The following is a 21,208-nucleotide window of genomic DNA, read 5'->3' as shown; positions in this document are numbered from 1 at the left end:
TAGATTAATGGATGACTCACGCTACAAGATACTTCTTTTATTATGACGTGTGATCGGTGATCACGTGATACTTTCTATAGACAACTGAAGTGTCGGGTGCCCCGACCCGGGCCCGGACCGTTGTGGCGTGAGCCATCCTTAAATAAGTATATTTACAAGCAAAAGCAGCCAAAACCTTACTAAGTTTAAGTTGGTTCGATAGAAAAAAAAAACACGAAAACATGTCCAATTTTCATTTGATTTCAGTTGTATATCGTGGCATAGCACAGCAGTATAATGTTGGAGTCAATGAAACCGTTTGGGATAACTGGCGTCTTTTCTGTGAACATAATGTAAGTTGATGATTTGGCGTTTTAGTAAGTATTAAATTAAAAGTATATTTATTATCGGATTAACAATTATTGTTATTTAATTAAAAGTAAAACTAAAAGTAACTAAGAATAACAACTTATAAATAAAAAAAAAATTAAAAAAAAAAAAACAAAACTACTCTTAATTAAAAAACATCTAAATAAGGCCCCCGCGGCATTGTGCCAAAGATGCTGGCAGCATTCCCTCGCTGAATGGCAATACTTATGCGCTGCGAGAGAAAGCCGCCAGCTCTCTGGTCACCGGTTGCGTCGACGAGCTTTTTGCTAAGTTCTTTAAAAAGAACTTTTGCGCTTGGACCCCACGGCCCCAGTGTCTCTACACCAAATGCCACAAAGTGGTATTGTGGGCCAAGACCTCGGTACTTTGCGAACTTTTTGCCTTCAGCCGCCTCGGCAGCCGCCCCAGCCCTGAACGAAGTTCTTGGTAGATGGGACGGAGCTAGTGTATCGACGCATGTGGCGTCCCAGACCAGCACCCGTCCCATCTTCCACGGGACCAGGGTCATACCATCCGGTCTCTTGCCGTCGTCCCTCAAAACGCCGTTTGGTTCAAGGATAGCCGGCGCGTTGACGGTGGCAAGAGAACGGCGGATGATATCGTTCAGGGCAGCGTGCCTAGAGAGGCGACCAGCGCTTAATTGACAAGAAAGGCCGTGGTGTCCAAGCACATCGACGGTTGCGCCGCAGGGGCATCTGTGGGGGGCGCAGACCTTTACCCCTAATCTAAGACTTACGGCTAAACGTAAAGTATCCGGCTCTAGATATGTACCAGTGGGGGGGGAGGGATAGGCATGCAGCCACTGGCCGGATTCTTGTTCTGCAACTGCGAGAAGCCGTGCGCGCGCAGGGCCGTCAGAGCTGGAAAGTAGTTCCTCATACTTAATTTTGCACAACGTGTCGTCCCAGCAACGTTGAACGTTTAATTTTGAGGGTAAATTTTGACCCGGACAAGCCGTCAGCCAGGCGTTTCTAGCCTCCGTCAAGCACGCCATCTCGTAGTTTAAAGGACAGGCCTTTAGTATTTTTCCTACGAGGGAGGAAGTGCCATGGACGGAAGATAGAAAAGCCGGCAAAGCAACACTGGAAATTTTGCGCGTACCCAGCCCGCCGAATCTGATGGGCAGGGACGCCTGGTTCCAAGAATGCTCGCTAAGCTGTATATTTAGAACGGATTCTAAGGAAGATCTAATAAGGTTGTCAATCGATAATAAGGAGTTTTGGTGTTTCCAAAATGGACAGCAGCGTAGCAAGTAAGTAAATTTTGGTACAAAAAGGCAAAATTTTAGAATAGTCAGAGCGGAATGGGAATCGATTTCGAGCAAGCGATCGGCGCAGTTTTTGAATTTAGTAATCGCGTTTGTAGTAATGCTGGGAATGGCTTCTTCGAAAATTGGTGACCCTAGGAGGTTTAGTGAGTCCTTGCTGACTACTTTTATATTGGGAGTGATGGCTTGAAATTTTTGTACGATGTCGGGATTATAACGGTTTAAATATAATTCGCACTTTTCACAATTCAATTCCAATCCTATTAGCTTAAATTTATTTATTATTTCCGAAAGGTCAGCAAGTACTGTGTTTACATCACCTCCTAGGGTACCATCATCCAAGTACCAAACGTTAAATTTTGAATTCAGGTTTTGAACAACTGGATTGATAGCTAAACTGAAGATGGCTGGTCCGAGAGGGTCGCCTTGCTGGCAGCCAACTTCGGAGGAAATTTCGTGATTTTTGTACAGTAATTTTGAAGGATTTGCATAGCAATTTAATAAATAGTTATAAAGTTCCGGAGCGTGGTTGTTGACTTCTGCAAGCAGGGCGTCCCTATTGAGAGAGTTGAAGGCATTTTTGACGTCAATTTTTAGAAGAACCTCACACTGGTCATTGATCAGGCAGGTGCGGAGGGCATGGACGGCGGCTTCGCACCCTCCTTTAGTACCAAAACCAAGTTGTACCGGTTCAAATTGTTTTTGCAATTTAGAAAGTACGTGTCGGACGGAAATTTTGGAAGTTAAACGCCGAAATGTTGAACCAACAGCAATGGGCCTGATTCCCCCATCTTTTTTTGTGAGAGCTATAAGATTTGCACCATAAATAATGGGTTCAAAGAGGGGGTTGACTTTTCCAGAAAGCATGAGGTTGACAAGTTTGGTGAGTGCGATAATGAGGCGTTTGCCTGTATCGCCGACGCAGTGTGAGGTTAAATCTTTCAGGTGTTGTGGGGATAACCCGTCGAGGCCCGCTGCAGAACCCGTTTTGAACGAAAGAATTGCATTTTTTGTGTCTTTATCCTGAACTTGTAGGCACACGTAGGGTTCTGTGGGCGGATCTAGGAAGTATGGTGTTGCTGGGGCGGACGGGTGTTTGTCTTGTAGAGCCGAAAGAGTTTCAGTCGAGTCCACAGACAGCACGTCAGTTGAAAAAAGCAAACGTGCAGCTCCTTTCAAGTCACCATCGCTCACTTTTCCCTCTACAGTCTTTTTCAAGTTGCTGCACGAACGGTATGATGGATGGTTGTTTTGTTGAAAAATGGGATTCTGGAGATTAAGGGGGTGGGCACAGTTGTTTTTAATTTTTTGAGTAAGTGATTGTCGTTTATTGTCTAAAATAACATGAAGAGTGGAATATGAGAATGTAAGTAGGTTTTCCCAAGAATCTAGGCTATTGCTTTCTACGCAGGTATTGATGACATCGGTTAGTCGGATTGCTACGGCAATTCTTGCACCACGCGGTATTCTTTTAATTATAGGAAATTTGTTTTTGAGGTGACTGAGGTGGAGATGGAAGGAGTTTACGTTCTGCTGAGGTGTCGACGGGCTGGATTGGAGACCAACGGCGGGAGGGCATGTAGCGATGATGGACGAATTTGTAGGTTTGTGACATTTTCCGATATGAATATTCAGGCCGCGGGTTGTTGAAAATGATTTGTCGCACTGATTGCAAGGAACGGCTTGTGAAGACGTGCTGCTAGAGACTGCTGTAGAGGTCTGCATCCACCCAGGCTTAAAATTAATATTGTGTAAAAACTAAAACTTACGTTAAAATAGGATAGACCATACGAAAAACTACAACATAACACAATGTTTACAAAAATAATAAAAACCGCGATGACAAATGACAGCACTGTCACAACTAGGGCGCAGCCCCAGGGCGCATGTGGATGTAACTTCTTTTTTCTTTGTAGGATGCTGGGTTATTTTCAGCCTTTGGAATCTGCCGCAGATAATTAGGCAGCTTTGCACGGTTCGACAAGGTATTCTTCTATATGGTATGGTATTCTTGTATAGTGGTTTGTCATGGAAAATTCAGAGTAGACTATTTGTGAAAATGTGAAAATATCCACTCAAATATAGCATTTTCAGAAGTGAGCATGTATTATATGCTGTTAAGTCCGTTGAGTACGATTTTAGTACTTAAAAGAGTAATTTTAAAATATATTTATTGTCCGGAATTTTATTTTTACTTCCGTTGTTGACAGTTGACAGTTCAAAGTCCAAGTATTTAATCAGTTTTATCACACAACTTTTAAGAAGTAGAAGGTTTGTGGACACCTATAAGGACCCAGCAAAAAAATTAAGCTTTGAAGTAGGGGCACAGTTTATTTATTTGAAGTGGATTTTAAGATATCCACAGGAAAGAACCATAACCTTAACTCGTACTAAAAAAAGTTTTCGACCCTTTAGTATAAAATAGCTAAATTTTAAACAGAAGTATATTCATGAAATAAAACTATGACAACGGATTATATCGCGTATATTGAATTTATAATACATCCCGACTTTTCGAACTCTTTACAGCGTTCGTGGTCAACGGGTGACCACGAACGCTGTAAAGAGTTCGAAAAGTCGGGATGTATTATAAATTCAATATACGCGATATAATCCGTTTTCATAGTTTTATTTCATGAGTAACTATCGCGGTAACCGAAGACAGAAGTATATTTTTAGAGTTATTAACTGAGGTATGGTACGCGGTCTATCTACTGAGCTCGTTCACTTACCTGTACTGACAATGGCATTCTGTTAAACAAAAGCCATTATTTCTTTTATGCCTGAGCGCGTGGCCTTTGTGCCTGATCGCGTGGCTATTGTGTGTGAGCCTCAGGTACAAAGGCCACGCGCTCAGGCACAAAAGAAGTAATGGCTTTTGTTTAACAGAATGCCATTGTTAGTACGTAAGTGAACGAGCTCAGTAGAGATAGCGTTATCTATAAAACGTTTATATCCACGCGATATCCCTTTCGTCGCAGGTTTCGCGCTTTTAATGTGGGTTTACACACTCCCTTAATATTTTGAATGATATTAAAATGCCAAATGTATGATATCTATTTCAGTTTATAATTTATATATATAGTAGTGTGACTACTTAAAAAACACAAATCAAAATATTTTTACAAAATAATTTGATTTGTTCCCTGGTTGGTTTTACTGTACTTTTTACCTTAAAATTGTATTGTACTTATGTACTTTTGATTCTAGAAATCATGTTAGGCTACGTACAGTAGTACAGTACGTACCATGCTACATAGGTTATGGTAAGCTGTGGGCGGGCGGCGCGCGGGTAAATATAATGTGCATAATGAAAGACTCCTGCCAAAACTTCTGCCACTTAAACTGAATGAGCTTTGCATAATAATCTTCATATTTTCCTCAAGTGCTATGAATTAATCAGACCGCTACAGCAACGGAATTATAATGAAGTGTGGGACGAGTACGACAACTATTGATTTACAACTGTTTGCCAACAATGGCAGCACATTGTAGGGACGCGTTTAGAAGATTCAATTTACTGAACGGGATACAATTGAAATTTACTTCACATGCCAGAACGCTTGCATTCGATTCGAGTTTGTTAATTTGCTAAGTTGGACGTAAAATTGCTGCTGTGATGCGAATTACGATTGTTATTTACTTGAATAAATAATGGTAGGCACTTGGCTTACCTATACTAGAGTTCAAATATACGTATTAAAATATAACAACGGAAATAAACATTTCCACTTTGACACCAAAAAGTAAGTTGATTTTAAAATCCATAACCCGTTCACTAAAATCCTTAAATCGGTTTTATATAATGTTTATATTTTTTTGCATTTTCCTCATTCTCAAGAAAACCTTCCGGTTTTTATAAATGGTTCTATAAAAAGCAAACGTTTATTTTTATGGCTCCTCCTCTACACGATGGACCATCATTAGTGGCCCACTAAGATGGGCCAGCGTGTAGAGAGGGTAGTGGTGTCGAATGGCTTATGGCGCGACAGGATAGACCTTGAGCCATCCGACACCACTACCTCTCTACACGCTGGCCCATCTTAGTGGGCCATTATGATGGTCCATCGTGTAGAGGAGTCGGCCATTACTCATAGTAAACGGTCTTATTAATATTAGAGCCGAAGATTTGTCCCGGCTGCAGGAGATAAGCCTAAAACACGATGGCATTACTTAAGTTGACAGATTTTATTGCTTTCACGTTTTCGTTTTTATGACAAGAGAAATTTATAGTCCACGCGAATGCCTACTTATTTCATTTTATGTTCACGAGATCCTAATTTGAGCCATCCTTCAGGCGGTTGGGATAAATCCGTCACGTTTGGGTATTCGATACATAAAAGGATCATGATTAGTGATGGGTCGTTACCGTATACTTACTCAAAAGCGGGAATATTCCCGGTAATGCTACCAGTAACATTACCCCGATCGGTAACATTGAGAAACTTTGAAAAAAATATAAATATTAATGCTATTATTTATAGTCATAAAACAGAAGGAATCTGTGAGAGAGTAAATTCCCAATGTTACCTAATAACATTCCCAATATTACCAGGTATTTTTCCAAAGTTACTGGGAACATTACTATCTGGAAATAATTATTAAAATAATGCTTAACTGTGTAAAGTAAAAGAAAATATGTGTATAAATCAGTTTAATAATGAAAATATAACAATCAACATTTTGTATAACCTTTCAAGTGGCATACCTACGATTCATGGTGATCCATAAGTAGTAAACAAGGGGTCACACTGTGTGTAGATTACAGTGAATAAGGAAATTAGCCATCTTACATTAATCATTTAGTAGATCTTGGGTAAATTGGTAGTAATCGGTTGGTTTGGTGGCAGTTGCTTATAGGTTACCTACGTTAGAGTTAGGCTTTTATTTACAAAAATATCAAGAGTACCTGATCTGCAGGTCAGGAAATGATGCTTGTACCAATGGAATCGAAGAAAAGAAAGAGATAACATATCTAATTTAATATTTTTCTTGTATCCTTCAATTAGCAATCTAAATAAAGAATAGCGTCGCGCTTGTACAATTAGGGCTGTAAGCAAGTTCATGCCAATAAGTTTTCATTCCGATCTCGAAACGCAAAAACTGCAGTTTACTGTATATTATAATTATATTAAGTGAATAAAATTCTTCCACACAAATATGCCCTGCGGCCTGAAAAAGCCAACGCAGATATTTTTTCGCCTACCGAGACAAATTTACATTGATTGTGTACTTATTCTTTTAAAAATTTCATAAAGTTGTTAATGAAAATATGAAACAATTAAATATCACTCGGCCACACTCGCCTCCGTATTTACAGCTCAGCGTTTTCATTTTGTTCAATTTGAATAAGTAATTTATTTTTTGCGTGTGTGACTTCCGTGGGCATCATTTATCATTTCTTACTGCTGCAATTGCGCTGGGCGATATTTTATCGCGTGGATAATATTTGCTTATAATGGAAATTGACAATATGGTTCACTAATGTATTTATCGGCGAAAATGTTCACTTCCCAAACATATTTTCCCGTAATTTCATTTCGACGAATCATCGAATAGCACACTGCCAACATTCCGCATATTTCCTTTGCAAAATATGACAGTAAGATGACTGTCAAGTAAAATAAAATATTTAATTCAATAAGTACTATAGGTACCTACTAGAAATCTTTAAAAAATAAACTCTTTATTTGGGAAAACTTAAGCATGCATTTACATCAGGCTAATGATATTTGAAAAGTTTTTAAAACGTCGTAAGCGTCGTAAAATTCATGGCGCATACGCGATTAGGTTGCGAGATTCACGCTCCGCTTCTATGGTTTGATGCCAAAACGGCAGCAACTCATGGCCCAAAATACTGGTTCTCTGTACCAGTTCTATACGTTAGTAATACTAGTTCAATGCAGTAATAGGACAAAACTATTTCTTACACAATAATCGAATAAAGGATGACCCACGCTAGACCGGGCCGGACCGGCCGAGGCATCCGACCTGTCATTTTGGTGATCACGTGTTGCTTTCCCTATAAAACGAAGCGTCGGAAGCTTCGGCCCGGCCCCCGGCCACGACCCGATCTAGCGTGTCATCCTTAAATCATTTATTTATTAATGCATTACATTTTAAATGAAACACAAAATTGTTCGCAGTCTGCTAACGTTTGTTCCATCATACCAATAGGTCGGAACGGGACAAACGATTATTAGCGGCTTGTCAACTTTAGTAGACGTTTCTGAATAAGGGATTAATCATCATCATAACAAAAAGTTAAAAGGGCTTATCTGTTAAAACCGCGCTTAAAGTCATTAATAACCTTGTAGCGAAAACCTGCATTCGGAAACTTGAAATTATTTCAAATTCAAGCAGCGAAATCGCATCTGCAAAACAGCTACCTTTCCAGGAAAGGCTTAGCAATATTAGATTATTGTAAACAATTTTCGCACGTCTGCTTATGGTTAGGTTATCCCCTACTGTTAGCAGTTGGTTTTGTGCTTCTCTCGGAAAATGTCGGAAACATCCTGTTACATTTAGCCGGAATAATTCAACCGAAACGTCGGAAGTGTCAGACATGGAACATAGAGGCGATTCTGATTTAACAATCTGTTCTGATTTTGATTTTGGCACCGAGCAACTCTCGATGTGAAATCCAACAAATATATAAAAGATAATCACGGCAAGCTGCTCACATCCCATAAGGAAATAAGCAAAAGATGGAAGGAATACTATGACCATTTAATGAATGAGGAATTCCCAAGCGAAGACTTACCATATATGCCTTCCATTGCTGGACCTATAGATTGTATATCCCCTGAAGAAACCAAAAAAGCTCTCTTAAGTATGAAATATCACAAAGCTACTGGACCAGACCAGATACCAGCGGACATCTGGAAAATGATGAGCAACTCCGCATTACCTTGGTTAACGCTGCTTTTCAACAGAATTTTAACTGAAGGTGAAATTCCAGACTCGTGGCGTAACAGCATACTGTGTCCAATATATAAAAATAAAGGTGATATATCCGAATGTAATAACTATAGGGGGATAAAACTTACGTCACACCCTAAAAATCTGGGAAAGAATTGTTGCCTCCCGTCTGAAAGCCCTTACTAGCACATCAGAAAATCAATTCGGCTTCACATCTGGAAAATCGACCACCGATGCTATCCATATACTCAGAATGTCAATGGAAAAACATCGAGCAAATAAGGAAAACCTCATTCTCCTCTTTATAGACCTCGAGAAGGCTTTCGATCGTGTCCCAAGAAAACTAGTCTGGCAATCCATGAGAGCCCGATTTATCCCAGAAGGCTATATATCGATTATCCAAGATATGTACAGAAACACGAAGACACGCGTCAGAAGCCCAGCTGGAGTAAGTGACCCATTCTCTGTCAATGTCGGGGTGCACCAGGGATCAGCTCTAAGTCCGCTTTTATTTAATCTTTCAATGGAATACATAACTCAAGACATACAGGAGCCGGTCCCATGGTGTATGCTCTATGCTGACGACATAGCACTCATGAGCAAAAGTACAGACGAACTGCAGAAAAGCCTTGACAGATGGGTAAACAAGATAGAAAGCCGGGGACTTCGTATCAGTCGCAGCAAAACCGAGTGCATGGAGTGCTACTATGGTACACCCAATACTAACTACTGTAGTATCAATATAGATAATAAACCCATATCGAAGGTAGATCACTTCAAGTACTTAGGTTCTATTATAACTCCTGATGCAAATGTCGACAGGGATGTTACACACCGTATTAACACCGCTTGGATGAAGTGGCGCTCATTATCTGGAGTGCTATGTGACCCCAAGATGCCCATACAAATAAAAGGCAAAGTCTACAAAACCGTTGTCAGACCAGCTATGACATACGGGTCGGAATGTTGGACCATCAAAAAGACTCACGAACAGCAATTGCACGTCAACGAGATGAAGATGCTGAGATGGGCAGGCGGAGTAACTCGTTTAGACAAAGTCCGCAATGAGTATGTTCGAGGGTCGTTCAAAGTAGCTCCTATAGATGCCAAGGTGAAAGAAGGACGATTACGTTGGTACGGGCACGTAATGAGGCGTGAAGAAACTCATCCCATAAAACGGGTCCTTAATCTCCCAGAACAGCCGAAGGGACAAGGCAGGCCACCTTCTACATGGTGGTCTAACGTGCAAAGAGAGGTCCAGAAGCAGAACATTAACCCACAGACAACCCGAAATAGAATTCTTTGGCGCAAATGTACGGGAAGACCCGACCCCAGATAAACTGGGATAAGGGTAGGACAAAGAAGAAGTTCTGATTTTGATTTTGTTTTGACACGACCTTGACTTACGCAGGACTTTCGTCGTATCAAGACAAGATCAAAACTGTAACAATTTATTAAATCTGAATTGGCCTCACTATAGCTACATTGTGATCCTTGGACAGATAAATGACAAATTGACATGTTTGTCGGAAATATCTATATTAAGTAGGATGACATAGGTGAACATCGTCTATAGACCGCCCGTCTGTAGCGTGTCCGCCCTGTGCTTATGTGGCGATCCACATAAGCACAGGGCGGACACGCTATACATCAAAAATTACTTGGGTTTATATGTGTGAATGGCACGTCTGTACACGCGGCATGCGTCATTGTGTGAGTAAGGTGCTTAAAAACAGTACTGAGCGGTCGGCAAAAGGTCGTCAATCGTCAATCTGCTGTCGCGGGGCGAGGTAATTCGAATCGGGGCGGGGCGGTGCGTGGCCGTTCTGTATGATAATACTATTACTTACTTCTTCTGTGACATAAGCCTGTTCCTCTATGATAGGTAGGTACCTACTTTTATAATTTCCTTTAGTTTTCTAGTTCGATTTTATATATATTTATTTATATTATGTATTGAGTATTTGTTTGTTTATATTTACGTTATATTTATTTAGGTACCTATGCATTATTATTCTTATATTTGTATTTACTCGTAAGTATATTTGTAATAATGTGTACTTATTCAAAATTTATATTTCATTACTTTTAGTGGTTGTACATTGTTGTTTTTGTTTGTCATTCATTGTTTGTTACTTATTTTCTACTCATTTTCTCAAAGGTTGACTGGAAGAGATCCCACATAGGGATAAGTTCGCCTTTGTTGTATTTAATTCTTTTTGTAATTGTGTTGTTTGTATTTGTTTTACTATGTACAATAAAGAATATACATACATAAGTCTTAACTATAGGTACTTTTTATTACCTCACCTGAAATATATATAAAAAAACACTTTCTGTGAAAATTAGAATAGGTTTCCATGTTATACGACGAGGGCATATTTCATTAACAGAAATTAATCCGTTGTTGAGCTCCGAATCAACAGCTTCCGCTAAGACTAGCGTCCCAAGCGTTTACCTACCCCTCACCACTTACTGCTAATCACACGCTGAATAAACGTTTTACTGTACGTGCTTTTGGGATTGATGTTTCGTATTCAGGATTCCTGAATTATACATGAACTAAACAGACTGCCAGCGGAGAAGTCAGAGGGACAAAGGTGGGCACTGTAGTTTCAAAACATAACTAAAATTAACATTATAATGTTAAATATCGCTATTCTACGTAAGTACAAACAAGAAGTTTATTAACGTTACCATAATTATTACAATTTTAACAGTAAAATTTTACAGTTGACTAGACGTTAGTTATATAGACGATGAAGGGAAACTGTCTTAAGGTACCATTCGGTTTCAGACTGCACCAGCATTAATGTTGCAGTATTGCGGTATTACTAGTTTACATTCAGTCAGTTGTAACTTGTAATTTTTGTTCGGAATTAATTGACATATTTATGCGCAAGCGTTCCATCCACAATTCAATCAAAATCGAGATAACACAACCAGCTAACCTTTTCCGATATACTCTATCATATACCTAAGCATGAAGATTTATTTTATTTAAATAAAAGTGGGCAAATATTTTAAGACACACTTTTATTAAAGAAACACGTCCATAAAATAAAATAAAACATTTCAAGCGAAGTAAAAACGTTTTTCGTAAGCACGATTTGTAAAATTTGCCCGCTTTTTTCGATGTTTTACTTTTTTTCGAGTTTATTGTTCAATATTCTATTGTTTATCTGTGGAACTCACACGTTGACATACATTTCTTTGTGTGAGTGAGCTAACTACAGTAAATTTAAGTTTTAGTACTCTAGAAACTGGACCTTAAAGACACGGGCCAAAAAAAATTAAAAAAGCCCACATTTGCATATATTTTCTTAACTTTTGGATTATAAACTTTTATGGTCATGAATCTTAAAGACTAATCTAGAATAAAATGGCAAAATTCTATCGTATAAGTCATTTAAGTGAATATTTCACCGCCAAAGTTATATGGGCAAAGTTATGAAAAAAAAAACGAGATTTCTTCATAAAAAATACAAAATGCCAACCCTCCCAGTTGTCAATAACTATATCTGTGACTTAATTTAACAAAATAAATTAGGTATTTTTTTATAAGTAAAATATTGACGGAGGCGAGGCATCCTACACACAACGATATGCTTAATAAGAACAATAATATGTAACACGTAGGTTAGATACCTACTGGAGCCGTGAATGGGTTAAATAGGCATTCTACATGACATTAAAGCTCTCCAAAAGGCTTTCACGTGTTGGATGTATATTATTTTACCAGATCACCACGCACGCACACACCGGGCGGGTATAAATAACCGGGTTCAAAGACCCGTGAGTATTTGAGGGAATTAATAAGCATAATAACTTTAATTAATAGCGTTGCATGGTAATTGCCCCCACTCATGTCAGTTATAACATGCGAGATTCAGCTGGGCAAAGTTGTAAAAAGTGGTACCCAAATATGTTTATGACATCGCCCACTACGATAACTGCAAAAGTAATACAGATAAGGTGTTGATATTTCGTCTACAACGTTTCTGGACTGCATAAAAGTTACAGTCAAAATTAAATACATGTAGGAATTTTCTAGGCCGAGATACCAACAAAACAATTTTTAACAAGACTAGAAAAGGTCAATCAGTATCAGCCACTAGACGATAATCGTATTTCGGCGAACAATTTTATTTAAACATACATAGGTCCTTGGTGAAAATACCCTCATGGTTTTTTGTTACCGGATAGAGCTCCGAATCAGTGACCTCGTGAGTTATTATTTCATATGTCTGCAATGCACTTCATAAATTTCATATCTGCCCGCTTCCGACAGTCTATTTTTCATCCCATATAGAATGCTCCCGGCTGCATTTGCTTACGGAGCTGATTTTATTGACATAGAAAATGTACGAAAATATTCACTCAACATCGGAAGTCCATTTATACATACAAAAGGTGCCTTTTGCGACGAGCTAGAGTGGTATCATGCGATAAGGAATACCTAATATTATTTGTCAAAGCGGCGCTCGTGAAGTATGATAATAGCATTTTACTTGCGCATCGTAACTTATCGCTTACTACAAAAACAACTCGCAAAACTGGTTTTTGATGAGGGATAACTTGAGAGGTAGGTTACTTTATTTAATGTGATAAGGATATCGGACATGAATTAAAGGAGAATTTTAAAGTTTTTCTATACATTTAATCTGCTTCTTATCTTCATCTGAGCTTGTGCAACGTTGTTTGAATTTTAACCACCAACGTTAAAAATTTAGGAACAAACAGAAATACGAAATACAAGTTCTTAAATACCTATGATGAACCTATCGCTAGCTAGATATACTTTGCGTGTAGTGTGCAGCCTAAATGTGTGTAAGTATATGTACGAGTATATACCTACTCGTACATTAATTAGTTATCGCTGCATCGTGTTGTGAGATTTATATACCTATTTGATTTGATTTTTACAAATGCATCATCATTTCTTAGTTAGGTATGTATTTGTGAATCTTAAATTCCAAACTGAGCAAATCTGGGGGCACGGTAGTGCCTCCGCCAAGACGAGCAAAGCGAAGCGTACGGGCACTACCTACATATTGAGAAAGTATATTAGGGAGTGTGTCTACCTTAGTTGTAATATTACTGGCTGTGCATATAAACATACCTTTTTTTTTAAAACTTGTACTATAACGAACAAAAAGTAAAAATATAGCAATACAAATTATACATGGGTGATATGCTTTTTGTAATTTCTATGTTTTTTTTTAATTCCTTGCTCTTTACACATGTTGGAGGCCAGCGGCGGTAGCATGGTCACATTTAAGTATATCGCCTGTCACCATGACTTCCACGTTCTAATATGTATGTAAGTGTGAAAGTGATGCATGACACGACAGACAATAAACACGCGACCGTAGCATGGCGCCGCAGGTTCAAATGTTCAAAATGTATTACAGACGCTCCGGCTTGATAAGCCAAAAAATATCCCAACATTAATGAAAAACACATTTCGATAACTTAGGGGTAAACAACCTTTTTGGGCATTATGGGTATAATATGACGATTTGTATAGTCATAATACCTATCCATAATGCCCAATGATACCGACGGAGCATCCCGCCTACATCGCCGCGTATAAACGAGCCATAATGCTGTGTAATGCGACGCACTCATACTGATTTATACGACACAAGCTTGACAAGATAAATTGTTCAGCCATGTTGCGGTTCTACTTTTTACACTCCCCCAATTAATTTTGCTAATGGCTTTTAAAAAGAGACGTTTACTTTGTTATACGCTTAACTTTAGGTAAGCGGTCTTTTAATTATCTTGTTGGTAGTTAATTCACTTGTCACTTAATTATAAATAGATGCCATATACAAAAACATTGACGAAGGCCAATACAGACCAAGTCCCTCGTCATTCATTTCTCATGTTTGAAATAGAGTAAAAACAAGTTTTGTATGAAAAACTTAAATTCGTTCTATTTTTTTCTGGTATAAATAAATTACAAACCTAGATATACCTTATCCTATTGTAAGTACAAAGTTTTAGAGCAATCTAGCTAGTCGTTTTAAAATCAGAGCGTAACTACGTTTGTATGGAGAAACGAGCTTGCCGGGTACTCTTAATTCTAACAAAAAAAATTACCAGCACAAATATTTGCAAGAATAGGCCACAAATGAATTTATGTCAATTACTGTTCCAACCAGAGGCGATTTAGCGGTGTTAACATGTACATCCGAAAGCCAATTTAATTTACATTTGACCCTTTTGTTTGACGGTATAAATCAACGGGAAATGTTTGTTGTTCGCAGTGATACCTTTTATTGGTATTTGAATACCTAAAATAAATATTTGGAGACAATCTTACACAGATCGACCTGCCCAAAATAAATAAAACTTGCACAGTCGACATCAGATACGATACGAATATATCGGAGCGGCCGAAGTGCTAATAAATAGTGCGTTGCTGTGTTCCAGGTACATTGAGTCGAGGGGCTTTGGAGCAGTCCCCATTATTTGTTTTATTAAACGCTTAGTTTTACGACATATTCCTTATTATATAAAAAAACAACATGTAGGTAGCCAAACTCCTTCTAATAATCGAAAGTCATAACACCGTTTGTTATCAATTGTCAATTGTGATTACCGTGACCTCAGGTCGTCGCCTTAGATAGAGTCAGCCCAAGACAAGTCTGAACTACAAATAAAAATTTCAAAAGTGAATAACTATGTTGATTTCATATGACATTTGTTACTGTAGGCCAAGCATTAAGAAGGTATAGAGGGAAATGCTAGGAACACAATTTTTGACTTCGTAGCTTTGTTTGGACTAGTTAGGAGGTGAACATATCAAAAGTCCCTGGCCGTAACCCTGGTGCTGGGCGGGAGAGTGGGGTTTGAAGGTTCCATTTTTCGGTTTTTCGTTTATATCTCGGAAACTATGCGTCTGAACGACATGGCCACTTATACTAAATGAAAAGTGATTTAATTTGTTACAAAGTTTATTAAGTCAACGTTTTCGATATCTTGTATAGTTTTTGAGATATCCGCTCTTGAAGGTTTATTTAGGGCTCTCATTTTTATCATGATTATCTACATCAGTGAAGCTGCTAGGCCGGGTTTGGTAACGTTTTCGTATATATCGGGGGTGCTGAATTCATTTATGGTATCAACATTGACACCTTTCCGAAGTAAAAACATATAAACTTTAAACAAATAACTTTTTTTAACTTCTCTTCACGCTTAAACCGCTCAACCGATTTAGTTGAAATTTGGTAAATATATGTTTTAAGTCCCGAGACAAGATATAAAATAGTTTTTATCTCAAAAATCATACTTTGAAGGGGTGAAATTTGGTGTAAGGGGAATTCAGCTTCTCCGCCGAAGTTGAATTCCTGAGGTTAATACTGTTTAAATTTAGGTTTGAAGAAATGTTTGGTATCATTTTCAACTAAATCAAACATGTAGACCATCCCAAATATTATTTAAATAGGTTCAGCGGTTATTGATTACCCATACAAATTTCCACCCCACTTTTCACTCCCTCAAAAGATGAATTTGGTTATAAAATCTATCCTATGTACTGTTCCGAGACTTAACCCATCTCTATACCAAATTTTAACGAAATCGGTTCAGCGGTTTAAGCGTGAAGATAAGTTCTAAAAAACTATTTTTTTTTTTAATTTTGTTTTTGCTTAGGAATGGTGTCAATGTTGATACCATAAATTAATTCAGCACCCCCGATTTATACGAAAACGATACCAAACCCGGCCTAGCAGATTCACTGATGTAGACAATCAAGATAAAAGTGAGAGCCCTAAATAAACCTCCAAGAGCGGATATCTCAAAAACTATACAAGATATCGAAAAACTTGACATAATAAAACTTGTAACAAATTAAATCACTTTTCATTTAGTATAAGTGGCCATGTCGTTCAGACGTATAGTTTCTGAGATATAATCGAAAATACCGAGTAATGGAACCTTCAAACCCCACTCTCCCCCCCAGCACCAGGGTTACGGCCGGGGATTTTTGATATGTTCACCTCCTAACTAATCCAAACAGAGCTACGAAGTCAAAGATTGTGTTCCAAGCATAAGTTTTTACGGTAGCATATAGGTACACCTAACGTTACGATCATTTTCAAATAATATTCGTTCTTTTTATAATTTCATAGTTTGGCAATTTTATACATTTCCGTAACACAATTGACAACATTTGCCCATTCAGTTTAATTTTAATTAAGTACCCTACAGCTACTGATGATTAGGGCTTACGGGACAAATTTAATCAACGAAGCGGAACTCGGCTGCTCCACTTATACCCCTCGAATTCGTCCCGTGGGGAGCTTGGACAATGGCAGCTCCGGAACGGTTGACACGGTTTGCCCTCTACGTTTTCGAGCACATATTTGCAATTTCTGTTAAGGTGTTGTTCGAATATGACCTTTATAATTTTATTAAATAAAGTGCTGTATTTGTACCATGTATGTAAGGTGTGCGCAGCAGGTTAATTTTCATACTCAAGCTTTTGCAGGTTTTTGGAGTATTTGGAAAAACCTTTTAAATTTTATTATTGTTATTGTCACATGTCGTAACTAGGTAGGTAGGTATAATACTTCTAACCTTGCTAATATTTCATCAGAAAATATTTTCGCAATATTCGTTTCGCGAAGAATTTAATCAAGTACGTGCGAATGAAAAATGTGACTTACTAAATAACTTTGTGATAGATACTTTGCCTCTATAAAATATATTCGTCGTCGTGAGGCATGGCTATAATTAAGCACCGTACATAAAGCCTTCGCTTTAATTGCGTATCCATAACCCTGAAGGTTATCTATAGGTTGTTCTATAGACTACCTACCGCAGACTCTGCATAAAGCTTTCACGAAGAAAAACCTAGGCAAGGGTAAAGCAGTATTCCGCAGGAGCGGCGTGCTGATTCCCCATAATAATACAATGTGAAGAGCGTCTAAATATGCGAGTGAATCATATGGATGGTCTAGTAAGTAAGCGGTCTGTGTGTGGCTCATTGTATTAGCTTGATTATTAATTAGAGGTCATTAGTATACGTAGATTGAACTCGTTCCGCTAAATAGACACTTTAGATAAAAGTAAAGTATTCTTTTGAAGAATAAGTAGGGGTGACCAAGGAGAGTTGACGCAAATTTTACTTTTTCGGTCATACCTAACTCTGTTGTGTTAGAAGCTAGATTTAAGAAGTCTGTATCATCTGATAGCTCATAACCATTTACCACCCAAAACAGAAACATCATAATGTACTTGGAACTATTTAAAAACATTTTGTTTTCTGCATCAATGCGATCTGTTCCAACTCTGCTAATACCGAGGTAACTTGAAACATATGGACTGAGGTAAGTTGACACACATCTATAATTAATGAATGAAAGCAATAAATAGCAAACTCGTGTCAGTAAATATTTTAACTAACTGGCAGCTCGATTTATAATTTTAGTTTTCAATTTAGTCTTTTAGCTAGGTATAATTTTAAATAGAAAAATATGCTACATTAATCAATTTTTTTGTTGAGTAAACTAGTTATTAGTGACTGAAGCCTTATAAAACACACGTGTTTTTTAATAAGCTTTCGATAGGTAACCAAAGTGCTAAAATAAAATTGAAAAATATGATTTTAACAGTCTGGTATGAGCAGCCTCTGCCAAACTCAAACAAAAAATTGACGAGGTAAGTTGCAACAAGGTGTTTTAACATACCTCAACTTGTATTTTACAGATGTTAACACTTCTTTGCACTTTTAGATTATAAAACATGCACTTTGCTTAAAAACGTTTATAAGTACAAATAATTATATGATAAAAAGCACTTCCAGAATTCTTCAAACATATATCGGAAAAATGCCAAAACTGATAAAGATATGACCTTAAAAAATGACGAAAAACGTACTTTTAGCAACATTTTAGCTCTTACCGCTGTAATACCTCAACTGCTCATCTGAGGCCTAAACCATATATAATGAAGTTGGTTAGAATGGAAAATGAAGCATTTCTTTCTTTGGAATAGACTATAGTTCTAGCGTAGGTATATACTTAGTTTGCGAGATATGGACGATGTGTCAACTTATCTTTATGATAACCTACCTCGGTCTCCCCTAAACTTTGTAAAAGCACTAAGCGTTCTAATGTCCTCTGGAGTTGCAGGCGTACATAGGCTACGGAGACTGCTTAACATCAGGCAGGCCGTATGCTTGTTTGCCACCGACGTAGTATAAAAAAAAATGTAGGTATAAAAATGACATAATATCACATACATTATAGCAGTTTATTTATTTTATATAATCGTATGGCTACAAAAACTGGTTGCTTACTAACAAAAAATTTGTGGGAATATAGATAACAAGCTTTTGCCCGCGACTTCGTCTGCGTGATATTAGTAATTTGGGTAAGTACCTTAATTTTTAAACAAATCTGCTTTTTATTCCATCATTCTTTTCACCCCCAAATTGGTCCACTATAAATTTTCACCCCATTTTTTAACACCCTTAAGGGATGATTTCGGGGATAAAAACTGTTCTTTATCCTTCTCCACAGCTCAAACTACCATACCAAGTTTCATCTAAATCGGTTCAGCGGTTATGGATTCCCCATAAAAATTTCCACCCCCTTTTCACCCCTTTAAAGAATGACTTCTGGGATAAAAACTACCCTATATGCTTCCCCGGGACAAACTATCTCTATATCAAATTTCAACTAAATCGGTTCAGCGGTTTAAGCGTGAAGAGGTAACAGACAGACAGACACACTTTCGAATTTATAATATTAGTATGGATTACAGTACTCTGCTTCGGCAGTACTCTGCTACTTTTTTTTCTCTTAAAAAAAGACTCGAATTTATAATATTAGTATGGATAGTACGTATTGTATATTGAATTGAATTGAATTGAACAGCTGTTTATGTAAGGCGGTGTTAATTCGCAAACATTAACTTTTCAATAACTTGTATTTTTTTTTATCTTAAAGAAACTCGACCTGGCTGTCCGTTACGTCACTACGTCTTCACGCTAAAACCGCGGAACCCATTTAGATGAAATGTGGTCCCGGGGAAGGACCTAGGATAGTTATTAAGAAAATCATCGTCCAACCCTGATGAAGTTGCGGGCTGTACTTTATACATTTAAGCCTACCGTGTAAAATACCCACTCGCTAGTTTATTACTCGTAAGTACTTATAATATTTTTCCACCGCTACTGTTGCTGTGTAAGATGTGATAAAACTATTGTCCATCGTCGTTATGGCGTTGGGAATACAACTTTGAGTCCAATTTGAGCAATGTAACATTGTTATCGCTTCAAGGAAGAAACGGTACATATTTAATACGCGTTCGGCGCTGGTAAAGATACTGCACTTACCTCAGTTATATATACAAATATGTACAATTAGCTGTGCTGTAGCGATGAATTAATGAGTCTGACGCCAGGCGTAGCGAGTGACCAGTGTTATAGCTTTGCCATGTATCCTGAATATACTATAACATTGTATACATTAAGGCTAAAATATTAACTAATGTATGCACTAGCGTACCGTGTAACCCAGTCTTTATAAATTTTGTTGTTAACACTGTACGACATTTTGGGAAATTGCCACCGGGAGTGTTGCAGTTGACATTCTGGGGAAACACTTAATTATTTAAGGTGCATTGATGATGACATATATGATTCATGGTGGTGTTCATTTAGCCTTATTAATATAGACTGGAAAACCTCCCCCGAAGGCTTGACAGGTACCTACTAATTTGACTACTTATTACTAGGTTAAGAATTATGTATCTTGTAGCTTGGTTTCAAAAATAAACTCTAGATGTTCTCCTTCCGTATGTCCAATAAACATGTACGTTTCTGAATGTCACTAAAATGCTGCACTGCTGTCACACCTGTTAACTCGCGTTAACAAGCGCCATCTATGGGACACTCTCTCCTCTATATTGAACCCTCGATGACTTATGTTTTACGCACCCACAGGGTATGTAGTTCAAGAGAAGGCCCATAGGTGGCGCCTGAATCAATATCTAGGTTTTAAGTTAGTAATAATAAAATAGTACTCTCACTTTACGAATAGACACCATTCGATATACTCCTGCTCCTGCTCCGATATCTCCGACTCCTGCCTGACTCCTTCGATCTCCACCCACGTGCCAACAACACCATAATAGTCAGTGCGGAAAGAGAAGAGTCGTGGAATGTAAGGGAGCCCATACATTTCACTATTCTTCTCTTTTCGTACAGACTATGGGCCTTTTCAGACTAGAGTATTTTTCTGCGCGTTTCGGCGGTACGAACTTACACGAGGGGCCCTGCCCAAGCCGCACCTAATACCAACCTACCTACTATGCCGGTATGCCAATGTGACCTTTAGCGTCGCATGAATTAGGGTAGACTGCAGTGATAAGAAGGAAAACTAATACAAATAAGTAGTATTATAGTGAATAACATGTTTTGCTATACCCTTCCAGGGTCCATTATGTACCTATGTAATATACTGGTATGCAAATAAAGATCTCTATCTCTAAGATAAGGCCGTGAGTCCTTGAGCTGGCAATAAACAATTAAGAGCGAAACAAGTCCTTGATAGGGGTCACTTTCCTGCACTACTTCGCACTTGGATGTGACCGTCTTCAGCAGTGGTTCTGGATTCTCAGCACGAAACCTTC

General features: G+C 38.1%; 2 protein-coding genes across 2 annotated transcripts in view; both read right to left on the bottom strand.

The window, feature by feature from the left end:
- Positions 1-856, bottom strand: part of LOC134744938 (uncharacterized) — a 36,153-nt gene extending 35,297 nt beyond the window's left edge. Inside the window, exon 1 of the mRNA XM_063678886.1 lies at positions 727-856. Within this exon, the coding sequence (XP_063534956.1) occupies positions 727-856 (130 nt within the window). The remainder of the gene's footprint in view (positions 1-726) is intronic.
- A 143-nt stretch (positions 857-999) lies between these two features.
- LOC134744937 (uncharacterized) lies at positions 1,000-20,757 on the bottom strand. The gene is made up of 3 exons (XM_063678885.1): positions 20,606-20,757; positions 1,471-2,858; positions 1,000-1,229 (listed from the first exon to the last, which is right to left on the bottom strand). The coding sequence occupies exons 1-3, from the start codon at positions 20,755-20,757 to the stop codon at positions 1,129-1,131; spliced, it is 1,641 nt and encodes a 546-aa protein (XP_063534955.1). The 3' UTR covers positions 1,000-1,128.
- Between the last annotated feature and the right edge of the window lie 451 nt (positions 20,758-21,208).

The sequence above is a fragment of the Cydia strobilella genome, chromosome 10, assembly GCF_947568885.1.
Source record: "Cydia strobilella chromosome 10, ilCydStro3.1, whole genome shotgun sequence".
In the NCBI taxonomy this organism is placed as follows: domain Eukaryota; kingdom Metazoa; phylum Arthropoda; class Insecta; order Lepidoptera; family Tortricidae; genus Cydia; species Cydia strobilella.
The sequence above is the reverse complement of the archived record's forward strand: the minus strand, read 5'-3'. Positions and strand labels throughout refer to the sequence as shown.